The 16,832-nt window shown below is 34.6% G+C and overlaps 1 protein-coding gene across 2 annotated transcripts in view; it reads right to left on the bottom strand.

Annotated features, from left to right (window-relative positions):
- Positions 1-467: 467 nt before the first annotated feature.
- The window catches only part of ITGA6 (integrin subunit alpha 6), a 115,848-nt gene continuing 99,483 nt past the window's right edge, over positions 468-16,832 (bottom strand). For both annotated transcript variants that reach the window (XM_053698442.1, XM_053698441.1), the window contains one exon: positions 468-15,889. In XM_053698442.1, the coding sequence (XP_053554417.1) occupies positions 15,728-15,889 (162 nt within the window). In that variant the 3' untranslated portion in view covers positions 468-15,727. The remainder of the gene's footprint in view (positions 15,890-16,832) is intronic.

Raw genomic sequence — 16,832 nt, 5'->3', positions numbered from 1 at the left:
TCTTCCCGAAAAAATATGTCCAAAAACTGAATAGATATAAAATTTGCTACATCTAAAAGTCACACCAGGACGGCAATAAAAAAGGGGGAATTTCTGGGATGTGGCATTTGGGTGTACACATGCAGCACCATAATTAACAGCTGTGGGGAGGCTTTCAGCAGCGGTAGAGGTGCAGGTGTCTTGTCTTTTAGGTGGCTGACCACTAGGGACAGGGGCCTCATGTCTGTGCCACTGTACTGGCCTGGGTCAAATTCTCTAACGCAGTATTAGTAACATCTGTGTCAGATGCAAGGATGGCATAGGCCTCATCAGTGGAGTACATGTGCTTTTCTGCTGATGTTGGCTGATATTATTCTATAGCAAGATAACATGGGGTTAACTGTCCCTAACTAAATCTTAACATTATCTGGGTGATCACTGAGAACACTCAATACAGACATTTGCATAAAAACAAGGAGGCATTACACTGTGTTTGTTTTTGTTTTATTCTCAATAAAGCAAAACCAGTTTTTATTACACATTTTTTTTTGCAATAATCTGTACAAATATCCACAGGTATGGTCAATGTATAAAACTGCTAGACATCACTAGTTTGTACAAAATAAAATGCAAAAATAGTTAAATGTGACATGAGAACCCAATATTTAACATTTAATTTTCAACATTAATAGGTAACATTATCAAATGTTGATAATATAACTCAATTCAAAAGATTCAACAAACTGATCTCTCCCAAATGTAATTACTTTTTTTTATAAGAAGTTCCAGGAATTAACACAGCAGGACTATTTCCCATGGAATCAAGTATCTTGCAGTTTATTTTCCATAGATAGATTAATGCTTAACATTTTATACATTAATACTTAACATTTTGGCCTAGATTATAAGTGGTACGATACATTTATATCGTTCATGAACACTAAGTAAGCTCAAGTTAAAAAATTAGCAAACCCAGGTTAGCGCTGCTATTACAAGTTGAAAATAAAAGTTAGCGTACAAGCAAAAGACTCTTGCATGCTAATTTCCGGACTTCAGATACTGTGAACGTGCTAACTCCCTCTCCCCTATAGACTTCCATGGGTCGTTCTAATACAAAAAAGCCTTTTTTATTTATGTCTCGCACACTAACCCGAAACTGTGTTAGACCAACTGTGCTAAAGCTTGAAATTCCTATGTTCTTCACTTAAAAGAAAATGTTCTTTTTTTGTAAAATATATATTTATACCTATATAAAAATATATAGATATATATTGTATATACAGATATATATATATATAAAACAGATCTATATATATATATATATATATATATATATATATAGAGATATATATAAATAAAAAATAGATTAATGAAGAACACAAGAATTTGAAGTATTTTAATTATTATTGTATGTGTGTTTTTTTAAACCCTAAGGGGTATATTTATTAATGTGCGAGCGGACATGATATAATGTAGCGTATCATGTCCGCAGCACATCGATAAATGCCGACAGCATACGTTGTCTGCATTAATCATTGCACAAGCAGTTCTTGTGAACTGCTGGTGCAATGCCGCCACCTGCAGATTCGCGGCTAATCGGCCGCTAGCAGTGGGTGTAAATCAACCTCATCGTATTTGATTGGGTTGCTTTCTGTTCGCAGCTTCAGAGCAGGTGGACAAGTTATGGAGCAGCGGTCTTTAGACCGCTGCTTCATATCTTCCTTTTCCAGCGGGGGCATCAAGCTCCATACGGAGCTTGATAAATCGTCCCCTTACACTTTACTTCAGGTCTCTGGTTGTGCTAATTCTTCTAGCGCTATCTGGGTTTTTGCTCGAGCGGAACCCATAACTTTCAACTTGCAATATCAGTGCTATTTAGTGTGGTTGTGATATCCATTTAAAGTAATTGGTGCACTACAGTGATGTTGGCTGTGCTAAACCTTTTCTGTTAAATATGTTTTACCATGAGCTAATTTCAGCGCAGTCCAGAGACACTGCCTATCGCGCCCCTCGCTAGCATTAGAATGCCACTTGTAATCTGGGCCTGACCACCCAGCTACAATTTAAGCCAAAATTAAGCTAAAATTACCTAATATAAAATAATGATGTTAAATTATCCAATTGAGTTGTGCTTTGGATAGCTTAAAGTGAATGTAAATTTTGATGCTAAAGTGCCCGGTTTTTAAAAATTCGATTAAAAACAGGGGCACTTTAATTCATCAAGATTTACATTTCACTTGTGAAAAAAATATTTACCTTTTTAAACTTGACAGCCGCTCCAGCTTCCCCCAGTCGTCGCAAAGCCATTTCTGACGTCAGAAATGATGGATCGGTCATCCTCCATTCACGGCTTCCCCCCCTGGGGGAAAAAGTGCCTGATTCAAAGCCGTGATTGGAGGAAGCCGGATTCCTCATTTTAGACCCAGGAAAAGGCTTTGCGATGGGTGGAGGAAGCTGGAGTGGCTGTCAAAATTAAAAAGTAAGTATTTTTTCACAAAAGTGAAATTAAAATTTTGATGAATTAAAGTGCCCCTGTTTTTAATCGAATTTTTAAAAACCGGGCACTTTAGCATCAAAATTTACATTCACTTTAAGTAACATTTATAAATAGCAGAACATTTTATAATATTGCAAAGTATTACACTGACGCCACCCGGCTACTTCATAGCGCCACCCAGCTACTTCATCATGCCACCCAGCCACTTCATCATGCCACCCGGCTACTTCATAGCGCCACCCAGCAAACTCAATTTCAATTACCATAGAGGGACATTATTCCTTTTTTAATATATATGCAGAGTGTATATTGTCAAGAATTGGAAATATTCAGTGTTAGATTAAAAGAAAAAGAGGCAAACTATATAATTAATCTACATTGTATAGTTTTACAGTACTTAATTAAAAGGGACATGAAACCAAAAATGTTCTTTCATTATTTAGGTAGAACATACCATTTTAAACAACTTTCCAGTTTACTTCTATCATCAAATTTGCTTCATTCTGGTATCATTTGTTGAAGGAGCAGCAGTGCACTACTGGATGCTAACTGAACACATGGGTGAGCCAATGACAATCTCTATCTATCTATATATATATATATATATATATATATATATATATATATATATATATATATATATATATATATATATATATATATATAGTATAAATAATATACAGCCAACAATCAGCAGCTAGAACCTAGGTTCTTTGCTGCTCCTGAGCTTTACCTAGATAAACCTTTCATCAAATGATAACAAGAGAAGGAAGCAAATTAAATAAAAGTAAATTGGAAAATTGTTTAAAAATGTATGCTCTGTCTAAATCATAAAAGTCTTATTATGACTTTTACTGTCCCTTTAAAGGTTTTATTTTGTTAGACAAACTTTTATGTTTGCCTTAAAAGAATGTCAAAAGATTACAGGTGCTGTAAAATTAAGAGCAAGTGATTACTAATGTTATAAAATAAAAACATTACATTGTTTTACTTGGAACTGTAAACATTAATGTATTGTGGGAAGAAGGGGCTGTAAATTAAAATGACAGAGGCAGGACTGGTGGAGGAAAAACAATTAACTAAATTGCCCTACAATGTCTACAGTTTATGTTTTACTCTGGTGCCTGGTTGGAAGTATTCATTAATTCACTATTTCAGTCCTCAAGTAGCAGCAGACATCTTTGGTTTGAAACAAATATTGTATCATGTTTGTATATAATTATTCTTTTCTTTTCCTCATATGAGAGTAATTTATATAATATATCTATTATCTATATATATATACACATACACACACATATTTGCCAGAATATGCTTTATGTGCCACACCTGCCAAATGCTGCCTGGGTACAGTGGGCTCACCCAGTGCAATAATTAGTTTATAGAAGAACTCTAGCACCTGCAGACAACCTTACACTAATGCATTTTTGGCCTATGCTTGCCCAATGACATCACTTCTAGTAAACTCAACCCTAGGCAGTTGCCTAGTGACATCTGCCTCAGATACAAATGTATACAGAAAATAAATCAGACATCAAACAAATTCTCTTAAAACAATTACATTTTATGGTAAAATATTATGCTTTACAATTTATATAGCAAGTTTTGTTTAATGCAAATCTATAACACTCACGCTTAGCACTTGGACCAATGCTTTGTAGCTCTCCATCAATTACGGGATTAACCCCTTCACTACCAGGACTTTCAGAGAAAAACTTGCCCAAAATACCAGAGAATGTTTTTAGCATGTTTTGCTATCACTCCATCTAAACAGAAATAGAGCCTTGTTTTTTTTTATTTACATGTCAAAACCCAAGGGGGCCGATTTACCAAAGCTTGAATGCCTCAGGCGTTAAGAAGCAACGGTCATAAGACCGCTGCTCCTTAACTCATCTGCCACCTCTGAGGCAGAAGAAATACGATTGGGTTGATTGACACCTCCTGATTGGCCGCGAATGTGCAGGGGGCGGCATTGCACAAGCATTTCACAAGAAATGCTTGTGCAATGATAAATGCCAACAGCGTATGCTGTCGGCATTTATCGATGTGCAGTGGACACGATCCACTACAGGGGATCATCTCCACTCGCACTATGATAATTTGGCCCCTTGAGTATTGATCTAGGCCCATTTTGGTATATTTCATGCCACCATTTCACCGCCAAATGTAATCAAATAAAAAAAATCGTACATTTTTCACAAACTTGATCTCACTAAAATTATTTACATACTGCTTGTGCAATCATGGCACAAATGGTTGTAAAAGCTTCTCTGAGATCCACTTTGTTCAAAAATAGCAGACATATATGGCTTTTTGGTAAATAGAAGGCCGCTAATTGCAGCTGCACACCACACTTCTATTATTCCTAGGAGTGAAGGTGTTAATCAAGTAGCTTGTAAGGTTAAAGGGACATAATACTCATATGCTAAATCACTTGAAACTGATGCAGTATAACTGTAAAAAGCTGACAGGAAAATATCACCTGAGCATCTCTATGTAAAAAAGGAAGATATTTTACCTCACAACATCCTCAGCTCAGCAGAGTAAGTTCTGTGTAAAAAGTTATACTCAGCTGCTCCCAGCTGCAGGTAAACAAATTTAAAAAAATGAAGAAATGAACAGCAGCCAATCAGCATCAGCAGTGCTGAGGTCATGAACTCTTACTGTGATCTCATGAGATTTGACTTAACTCTCATGAGATTTCATAGTAAGCTTCCTTTACCTGATTGGTGAAATAATATGAGAGTGCACGATGCTAGTCCCTTCAGATGTCCCAGGACAAACACACTAAAATGCTGCTTAGAAATCCTTTACAATGGGAGGTGGCTACTGAGGAACGTTTGAGGTAAAATATCTTTCTTTTTTACATAGAGATGTTCAGGTGATATTTTCTAATCAGCTTTTTTACAGCTATGCTGCATCACTTTCAAGTGTTTAAACATTTGGGTATTATGGCCCTTTAATTTTATCTTTAGTGTAGAGATTACCTGACACTTCCCACCCCCTGATCCCTTCCATCTTAAAGGGGCAGTCTAGTCAAAATTAAACTTTCATGATTCAGATAGGGCATGTCATTTTAAACAACTTTCCAATTTACTTCTATTATCTAATTTGCTCAATTCTTTAGATATCCTTTGTTGAAGAAATAGCAATGCACATGTCTGAGCCAATCACACAAGGCCTCTATGTGCAGCAACCAATCAGCAGCTATTGAGCATATCTAGATATGCTTTTCAGCAAGTGATATCAAGAGAATGAAGCAAATGAGATAATAGAAGTAAATGAGAAAGTTGTTTAAAATGACATGCTCTTCCTAAATCACAAAAGAAAAAATGTGGGTTTCATGTCCCTTTAAGTACTGGCAGACAATATACTAATGTTAGGTTTTTATGTTTAACCTCCAACTCCAATCCTTTAACCCTCCCCTGTCTGCCAGTACCTATATATACTTTTTTAAAAATTTTTTTTTTTTATGTAGCATAGTAGTCCCAACACCTCCCCCCTCCCGCCATTGCAAGCTAATGACCCCCACACCCTTTTTTCTGTAGTATAGCTGCCCCATCCCTCCCTGTCCCTTTCTTATTTTTTCTGCAGTGTAGGGCCCTCCCACTCCCTCCACTGCTGGGCTGCACACCTGCCTCACGGAGCACATTCCGCCGGCACAACAGCTGATCACTACACACAGTGACACAGACGTTGTCACTGTATGTAACGATCAGGCATCTGCCCTCATATGGAACCGGAGCACCAATCGTGCTCCGGTTCCATAAGTGGACAGATGCCTGGAGCTCAGGGACTCCAGCTCCAGGCTTCCTAAAGCTCAAACATTTATTTGGGTGAAGAGGTTAAAGGGACAATAAACACCTTGAAATATTTTTCTGATAACATCTTGTTTGCTGCAATTGTTTTTCAATAGTTAAACTCTACCCAGCATGTGCCTTATTTGGAGGAGCCAAACAAGAATTGTTACTGGAGAAGACAACTGTCCCCTCTCATTATGTTACCAAAAGTTCCATTGCTTGGCAGTTTCTTATCTAAAATAAATTAGGGCTATATATAAGATATGTGCATTTGTAGTTTTCGATTTAAATGAATGCTGAATATGACCGCTGCCAGCAGCATTCAACTATTTTCGGAGCCGGATTTCTTCTTCTGAAAGTGCAACACAAAAATCTGTGAAAAAGAGCTGCTTGGGAGGGATTAGGGGGTGGGAGGTAGCAAATAAGAGAGTAATCTTTACACTACAGCTAAATTTAACCTTACACGCTACTTTATTATTCCCTTCAGGACCAGCGACGTACCCTGTAGACCAGACTATTTCCGGCGACCAGAAGAGTGGGGGGATCCTATAATAGCACCGCTTGCGGCAGGACCCACACTATTATAAACAAGGAAACCCGCCGTAATGACCGTGACGTGTACATGGAACGTCACGTTCATCAAGAGGCTAACCTCTTCACTGTCAGGAATTTCATAAGTGTGGTGCGCAGCAGCAATCAGCGGCCTTCTAATTGCCAAAAACAATGGCAAAGCCATGCATGTCTGCTGTTTCTGAACAAATGGGAACTTAGAGAAGCTTTAGCAACCATTTGTCTTATGACTGCACAAGTTGTGTGTAAATAAATTCAGTGAGAAACCCAAAGATTGTGAAAAAGTAATTTTTTTTAACATGAAATAAAAGAAAGCCGCTACTGAGCAACAGAAAACTTTATTCCAGGATTAAAATAGACACAAGTACACAAGGAAGAGGGCTCGTCTTACGCGTTTCATGCTGCAGCAGGGCGCTTACTCATAGACAATGGGCACAGGTAAAAAGCCGGTCAAAGAATCAAAAGCAGGCTCAGTATCGTGATGTCATCACTTCAAGTTATAGAGCTGTATATTAATGTTGTGATAGTGACCCGTTTAAATGAAAGGAAATAAAAACAATTGAAATGAACCTGCTGACAGCAGCTATATTAGACTACATAATTTGTTTAAATATTGTAACAAACGTTACTAGTGCAAAAGGAAACAATAGATAAATAATAATAATTGCAAAGTAACTTTCAATCACTTCAGCTATAAATGTTACATTATACATTGTTGCATTTTGATATTGGTGTCTTGTTTAAACACATCTATTAGCTGAATACTCATATAAGGCAGGATAAACTAAAATAAGGATATCAGATCAAGTATATGAGAAATAGGTATAGAAATTGTGAATATATACTGGCAATAATATAAATAAATGAAATTAGATATAGACTTGTTTTAACATGATTGCATTTGCAGTGAAACAATAGCATGAAATATACCAAAATGGGCGTAGATCAATACCATAGGATGTCTACTGAAACATGTTTATATATTTTTGATAGGTAAATAAAGATGGAGTTATAGCAAAAATGCTAAAAATTCTCCAGTACTTTGAGCAAGTTTTTCTCTGAAATTCCTGCTATTGAAGGAGTTAAACATTTTAAATTACAATCTCAAAGTGTTTGATGTCCCTTACTGGCTGGGTTACTGCATTGATATATTGTTTCAGGTCTAGCAGTGTTATTTTAATAAAGCAAAAGTTTGATGTTAACATTTTAATTTTATCTGCCGTGTGGAGTTAATTTAGCAGTCGTAAAAGCAAAAATTGTAAAACCTTTTGCTGCGCAAATGCATGTGGGGTAAAATACTGTCTCATATTTTCTTAACACTGGACTTAAATGGCTATTATTGACCATTTATTTAAAGTTAACTATAAAAAAAAATTGCATATCACTTTTGGGCACTTAAAACACTTTTTGGTGTCTTTTCATCCTGTCAGTAAGAAATATTGACAAAAGAAAAAAAACAGAAACATATGCAGTGAAATCACCCCCACTCACCGTGCATGTACACAGGTAAAGCACATTCAGCATTCCATTGCCAGCATACTGGTGGGAGCACTTAATACAAAACTTTTTATTTAATATAATGTAAATTACTATTTAATTTAGTTTCCTGTTAAGATTAGATGTAACAGTCTCTTAAAATAGGAACTAAGTTAGCCCTTTAAATAAGAGACTGCATTGTTTTTAATTAATTTAAAATCATACAACATGTAGCCCTTTTTTATTTACCTAAATTAGGATTTCTCAAGGCCACTCCGCAAGGAACCCTAATGTATCAGATTTAATGATTTCCCTGCTTGAGTGCAGTTGAGATAGTTACGGCAACTAAACTACTGAACACCCCCAAGAAGGAAAATATGTACATTTTGCAATATTAGGGTTCTTTGAGAAATGGACTTGAGAAGCTCTGAGTAATAATGGCATGGGATTTGTGTTCAAGAAAGAAGTGAACAAACTCAATCTTTGGATGCATTTATTTAAAAAATAAAACAATTATAAGCAAAAACATAGTTTACATTTCATATTACTATTCTCAGTTACTTCTTTATAATGACAATTTAATACAATTTACAGAACTTGCACACAAATAACGTGTGTTAATGCATAGTAAACTGTTTAGTATTTATCGTGAATAATACAGGTCTATGAAAAAGACATTGCAGTGTGAGCTTTTTTTGAGGCAGAAAGTACTGAACTATAAATATATCAATAAAAAACATACTTTTAGCAAAGTTTTGCAGAACCCTATGGTAGCCAGGGTGTTAAAGAAACAGTAAAGTAAATGTTCATGATTTAGAGTGCAGTTATAAACAACTTCCTAATTTATTTCTATTATCAAATTTGCTTTGCTCTCTTGGTATCTTTTGTTGAAGAATAAATCTAGATAGGCTGATCGTAGGAGTGTGCATGTATCTTTAGCATTCTATGGCAGCAATGTCTGCAACTATGTATAACATTTCTATAAACATTGTTGCAAACAGTGCTGCCAGATGGCTAAAGACACGAGCATGTTCCTAAACTCAACTAAGTTTATGTTTTACTTTACTGTCCCTTTAGGTAACAATCAGTAGTAAAAAAAAAAAGGTGCAGACTTAGGGCTTGAAAATCAAAAAGTCGCCAGCATGGAGAGAAATCACTAAAAGTCTTTGGCCTTGTCACGGTACTGACAAGATGCTTTTGATTATCTGGCCATGTTGTAACGTGCTGTTTTTTCTGCATATCTGACCACACCAGTGAACTAGACTCCTACTAACGGTCCATTGTTTTATATTAAACAGTCATGCATATAGCATATTAACCTCTTAAGGACATATGACGGAATTTTTCCGTCATAAAACAATTGAGCAAACTGAAAGCTGTGTCCTTAAAGGGTTAAAGTGTTCTTTAAGCAATATTCTTTGGTAGAGATTCACTTTCTCAAGGTGTTGAACCTGCTCATTTAAAGGACCATTGTCTAGAGTAGAATTGCATAATCAAAACCTGACTAATATAAAGAAAGTTTAATTACACTTACTCTGAACTATAATTGTGAATCTCTTTAAATTTTCCTACCTCTTGTATCATGTGACAGCCATCAGCAAATCCCAGACTCATTTGTATACGTTGTGAAATACTGCACATGCTCAGTAGGAGCTGGCGCATAACAAAGTGTGCATATAAAGACACAATTTGATTATCACATAACATTGTCCAGTAGTATTATGTATTTAATTACTGTACAATAACATTTTACCTGAGGCTGTTTCCATTAAAGGGACACTTAAGTCAAAATTAAACTTCATGATTCAGATAGAGCAGCAATTTTAAACAACTTTCCAATTTACTTCCATTAACAAAATGTGCACAGTCTTTTAATATTTACACTTTTTGAGTCAGCAGCTCCTACTGAGCATGTGTAAGAATTCACAGACTATACGTATATGCATTTGTGATTGGCTGATGGCTGTCACATGATACAGGGGGAGTGGAAATAGACATAACTTTGCAATTTATTTTTAAAAAATCTACTACTCATTTGAAGTTCAGACTAAGTGCTATTGCATTGTCTTCTTATCGTGCATTTGTTGATTATGCAAATCTACTGTGTTTACTGGTCCTTTAAAGTGAAGGTAAACTTAGTGCAGTTTGAAAGCATTTATATTGTTAAACCATAATATGAGAGAGAGAGAACGAGAGAAAGAGAGAGAGAGAGAGAAAGAATGAGAGATATTTTTTTTTTTGCACAGCAATAGTATATACAGGTCCTCTAAGCCCAACACCACCATCTATCCCCCCCCCCCCCCCATTGTACTTTTCTTCTGGCTTGCTTTTTTCTATGTGCGGGCAATGTTGTGGCCATCGGTTGTATTTAATATGCCCTTTGCATACACTGTATCTTTTGTTGAAGAATAAATCTAGATAGGCTGATCTTAGGAGTGTGCATGTGCCTTTAGCATTCTATGTCAGCACTGTATAACATTTCTATAAACATTGTTGCCCACAGTGCTGCTAGATGGAACAAGAGTTCCAATTCACTGTTTACTTGTATTGCTGTATTGCTAGCACAGAACTGTTGTAGTGGGAGTATAATGTGGAGCTCACACTGCCAATTACTTACAGAGCAGGTGGGACCGCTCTATACGTCACTGCACTACAAATAAAGAATGGCGAGGGGGACGAAGGAAACACAAACTGTGAATTAGTAAAACTTATTGTATATTGCTTGCCAAACTAACATATATAATGGCAAATTTTACAGTACTGGAACCTACCATCACCTTAACATGTTTTTTTCTACAATGATTTAGCTTTTTTTCTTTACATTGTAATTGACGCACAAAATGCACTATTCACCGTGTTGCACCTGAATCTATATTCCTAAACACACTAGTCTCATGGGTTACTAAGCAACATCCAAAGCAAAATGAAATATTCATTTAAATTATATACGAGTATAAATATACATTGTTTTGCTTATATAAACTATTGAGGTCACATATCATCATCAGTTGAAATTAAATCCAGTGTAAGTTATACTTAGAAATATTAACCAAATGAGAACCAGCAGGAAAACAGAAATATTCTACATATTCCCAACTATATGCATTCAAGAGTGCATTATAATCATTTATAATAAAGCTTATTACGAGCACCTTTTTTTGTTAAAAATATATCAAATAGCATGTAAAAATAAGTCCTTTCTGATGATTTACTGTGAACTACTGGTATTCAGCTTTTTCACGTTGTTTTCAGAGGTACATCATTTTCAGAAGGAATCTGGGAAGTGCTTTTCAATAAATTTCAGCTCTTATAAACATATATTTGTTAACTAAATTAAAATGGTTTTCAGTATTATAATTATCATTTAATTTGGTTGAAAACAAGATAATACTCTTATTTACAAATAAAAAACACACATTATTTGATATATTACTGTATTTTGAAAATGTTTTTATACCATGGGACTTTATAATTTCCACTAAAGATTCTCTCATCTTTTGTATACGATAGTGTTTCTTTAAAGCACAAATGTAATGCTGTGCAAGCAAGCTAAAACAAAATCATGCTCTTGACATTAGAAGAATATGAAGTCCTGTTTATATTTTGTTCAGAATTAATAATCAGACCACTGTTTATATAGGTTGCATGAATCTTATATCTCTTCCAGAAACAGACATATTAGTAACCTGAACTTAAAAGGATACTAAACCCAAATTTTTTCTTTCAAGATTCAGATACAGCGTGTATTTTTTCTTTGTTCACTTGCTATCTTTATTTAAAAAGCAGGAATGTAAAGCTTAGGAGCCGGCCCATTTTAGCACTTGCTTATTGGTGGCTACATTTAGCCACCAGTAAGCACGCATAACCCAGGTTCTGAACAAAAAATGGGCAGTATCCTAAGCTTTACATAACCACTTTTTAAATAAAGATGACAAGAGAACAAAGAAAAATTGATAATAGGAGTAAATTAGAAAGTTGCTTAAAATTGCATGTTTTATCTGAATCATTAAAGAAAAACATTTGGGTTTAGTGTCCCTTTAATATAAGATTTTGAGTGCACCATATATTTTATTATTTCAGGTTCTAGATAAAGTAATCCCTTGCTTTCATGACCCTTAGTAAACATATTTTTTATTTTATTTTTTTAGTTTATGGAAACGCTAAACACACACTTTAGTTTATGGAAATAAAGTATTACACACTATAAGTATAGAGAATTATTTGCGAACTAAAAGATATTTAAAAATCTCACTGTATTTGTGGCATATAAGAAGCACACAAAAGTAACTTATTTCAAGCTTCGTTTATTCCATTTCTCCTTTCCTTTCCTATTCACTTCTGCTTTTTTCCCACCTTACTAAAATCCACAGAGTGAGAAAAACCAATGAGTCTGGGAAGACATTGGAGAGAGTGAGAACACTGCTGCGACCTGTGCTGAAGTCATAGTTTATGTGGTAATTACATTTTAATGCATAACTTGCAAACTCACAATAATGAGGGCCTTAAACCAAATAATAATTTTAGCATGTAAGATGAAGAACACTTTTAAAGTTAAAAATGTAGCAATAAACAATTCTTGTATGCAGAAAATATGTTACTAGTCAAAGACAAAAGGTAACAGTCAAAATGGATCTGAACTATTTGTAGTTCAGTTCAGTTTTATTCACAAATAAAAGTTCTTATTTAAATAAGTTGTAACTTTATTACAATGGATTTTTTTTTTTTTTTTTTTTAAAAGTCTATTTTACTGGCAACATTACACAATTTTGCACAAAAACTTACAGTAGTCATTTAAATGAGAAACTCACAAAGCAGCTCTAATTATGAAATATCATTAGAGAAAAGGGAGTTTTTGCTATTTGGTCCTAGAAAAAATATTGTTTATAGTTAGCGCTGCGGAATCTGTTGGCGCTCTACAAATAACCGATAATAATAGTGATAATTTAAAAATGTTGCAGTACATACCTTTTCAAAACCTCACATGTCTATCTTTCTGATATCTAAGGAAGAAACCTGTAAGATCTTTAAAACCGAAGAGATACAAAACCTTGATTTATGAATAAAGTGGTCTATTTAAAGGGTCATTATAGTTGAAAAATTACATGCTCTAATCTGTTAGAGCATGTCATGTTAAGACTATCGACCCTGCAGTACTGTGTGTTTAACCCCTGCAAATGTAGAAATACCCCTCTGGTCTCGTGGTGCACTTTTGGTCCTGAGTGGAACATGCCACTGATCCAATTAGCAATGCTAGCTGCATGACTCAGATGTGAAACTAGCTCTTCTGATTGGATCAGCAGCGTTTTCCACTCGGAACCAGCAGTACACCATGAGTCCAAAGTGGTATTTCTACTGTGTGTAACTTATTTGCAGGCATTAAACAAACTGACTGATAGAAGTATCATAATTTTGGAATATTGAAAGTGTAGAAGACCACAGATACAAAGTTGTCACTGTGGTGAGGCATATGGTCTGGAACAAATGGTTGCTTTCAAACTGAATTCATCCCAGAGTCTGAGGTCCATGTATTCAGGGTCTGATTAAGTCAAATGTCTAATATGATTTTCACATATAGTTTCATGTATGTTTTGAAATACAAAATATGTTTAAATTGATTGTATTTTTCACATTCCATTTCAGTTTAAAAGTTAATGTGAAAGTACTTAGTGCAAAAGACAGGCCATTAAAAACAAAACGTCTTCCATCTGTGCAAAAGACAGGCCATTAAAAACAAAACAAAATGTCTCCCTTCTGGTGATCTAGTCTTCCAATTTCTCTGAAAACTTTCTGCTGTATCCAAAAGAAGACGTTTACTCATTCAAATAAATCAAACTATATTCTAAACATTATTCAGATTCTTAATAATTTCCAGTGAAGTTTCTTAAGGTCAGCTTAGAAAACATATACAGTATGGTTGCATCTCAAGGAAATTATATACTGTAACCCTATCTACAAAATTAGAGTTTTACTTCTTTTAATCAATAACCTTTTCCATTTCAACCAAACTATTGACTGAAAATAATAGCAATGCATGTAGAATTTTGTCATTTTTTTGTTTCTGGAATATAGAGAAACTAAGTACTGCATCGCAGTTATGAGTACAACAACTTGATGTTCGGCCCTTCTTGATGTTTTAATGTATGCGCTACTGAAACAAACATTTACATTCTATTTTTTTCTTCTTAAAATACTGAAATTATTTTAAATGAAATTTTGGACTGATAAAATTTTTAATATTTACATTTTTAGAAAAAAAAAATGGAACATGACCCACTACTTTAAACACAGACTGCATCAAGTTTTAGATGCAACGATTCAACAAAATAGGAGTGGTACTGCACTCCATGTAATATTTTACAGTTTTTCATTTTGAGTATTTAAATGTCTAAACCCAAAATGTAGGCAATTATTACAAAGGTGAACTTGGCCTTAATATAAAGACAAGAGGGCCAAACAGTCAATAAATATCACAAATGTTAGAATATATACAGTCTAAACATATTCAGTCAAATTCTGTAATGGAGCTTGTTAGCTTAACTACAATAAGTAGGGTAATAAATCTATTGCACATTTGGTCTACATAAAAGTCTGAATTAGGTAGCTAAACGCTGGTTTATGTTAGGGACCGCAGGTCTGGTAGGAATATATACAATAAATCATGAATTATCATGTTTTTAAAAAAAATGATGAACTATTTCACGGTTTTGCAACTGCAATACATTGCAGAGTCTTCAAGCATTCGAGAAGAAAGGCACACTGTATCATCAATAAATGACCTATGTAAAAACCAGACCCAAGTGCCATTGGCTAAAATGGTATAACAAACAGGTCTTGCATAGGATTGACCTGCATTATGTGCACAGTATATTAAGTAGTCACATCATCACATGCCAACACAGTCACTGGCATCAAGAAAGAGATTTTCATTAAGGCAGTTAAATGAGTATGTTCATCTTTAAAAGAGGCCTTAACAGATAAAAGTAATTCAAGGAAAGGCCCAAGAATGTTACATTTTTACTAGACTGAAACGAACCATTTAGCCAAACATTTTTAGTTAAGATCTGATACATACATTTCTTCATTACACATAAAGCATAATGTTTTCAGTTTAGCATAGAAATGTATAAGTCCCACAACGTATGGAACCTAGCGTAAGATTCGATTCCTCCAGTACATGTGTCAATTAAACGATATACATTCATTTGCAGGTTTCAAAAATGGAGTTATATAGAATCTTACTGTGCAAAACAAGATAGCCTTGGCTTAAGTAACAATATTCGAAGATAATTACAAATTAAAGCTTATGTTTCTACCAGATACCAATATAAGCAACTGTTTAGCCATCTTTCAAATACAATTAACATTTATCTCAAGAATTACAATAAAAACAAAACCAATGAATTCCCTAGGAATAGCTTTCATTTTCATTCCACTTTGTGACCCACTGCTTTTTTTCACTATTTTTGTTGAATTTTCCATCTTTGAACTGTCTATCTTCTTTAGGAATTCGTACAGCATGGTATCGCGGGACACTGTCATCGTACCTAGAGCGTTTAAAGAACCCACACTGCAAAAAAGAAACAGAGGGCAAAGGTTATAATAGGCCATATACACAAACAGTAACATCATTTAATAAAGCCAATATCCACACTGTTAAAAAGTTAAATGCAGGAAATTGTAAAGTGGAGAAACACTGTGGGGAGAAAGCGCATACACGTGCCCAAAGAGCCACTAAATGTCTCAGAAAAGCACAAACGAAGCAAAATAACAAATGAAGAATATCTGGAAACACCCTTCAAAGTAGTTTTTTCCCCCATTCTGCTTACAGAGGCATAGTAGAAAAAAGCAGACATTGAAATCTAGTGACCATTTACAGATTCTTTTTTATTACAACCCTGAAATTACTTTAATATCTAATTTGCTAATTATATTAATTGAGTGTGCACAAACTTGGTTGTCAGTTTGTTAGGCTTGTGATACTGACTTTTATTTCCTTATAAAGGAGGATTGTGCACAATGTGTCTATATATTGCGAATATATGCTACTATCCAGCAGTACACCTGTGGGAGTTTTCACCTATCAGACACTAAGCAGTAATTTCCTAGATATGCAGCAAACATTTCCTTACAACTTCTATATAAATTTAAACAGATTTAACTTAACCTTTTTTTCATGCAAACAAATGCTTAATTAGAATATATATATATATATATACATACATACATACACACATACAAACACACACCAACTAAAATGCAATGAAAATATATTTACTGATATCACATATAAGGAAATCTGCCTTCCTGAAATATAATATAATAAGTTATATACTATAACTAATTAGACTTAGTGAAATGCATGTAATTGTCATTATGAACGTGACTGGCTATACTGTGCCATGTCATATGCTGGTTCTCCTATCTTGTGCTCATTAGAAGTCTCCTATTAACCCATGATCACAATTAATTGAGTCCAGATAGGGTAACTGATTTAATTTGTCAAAAGCATA

Source organism: Bombina bombina, chromosome 1 (genome assembly GCF_027579735.1).
Source record: "Bombina bombina isolate aBomBom1 chromosome 1, aBomBom1.pri, whole genome shotgun sequence".
Lineage (NCBI taxonomy): Eukaryota > Metazoa > Chordata > Amphibia > Anura > Bombinatoridae > Bombina > Bombina bombina.
This window is presented reverse-complemented; position numbering and strand designations above follow the sequence as displayed.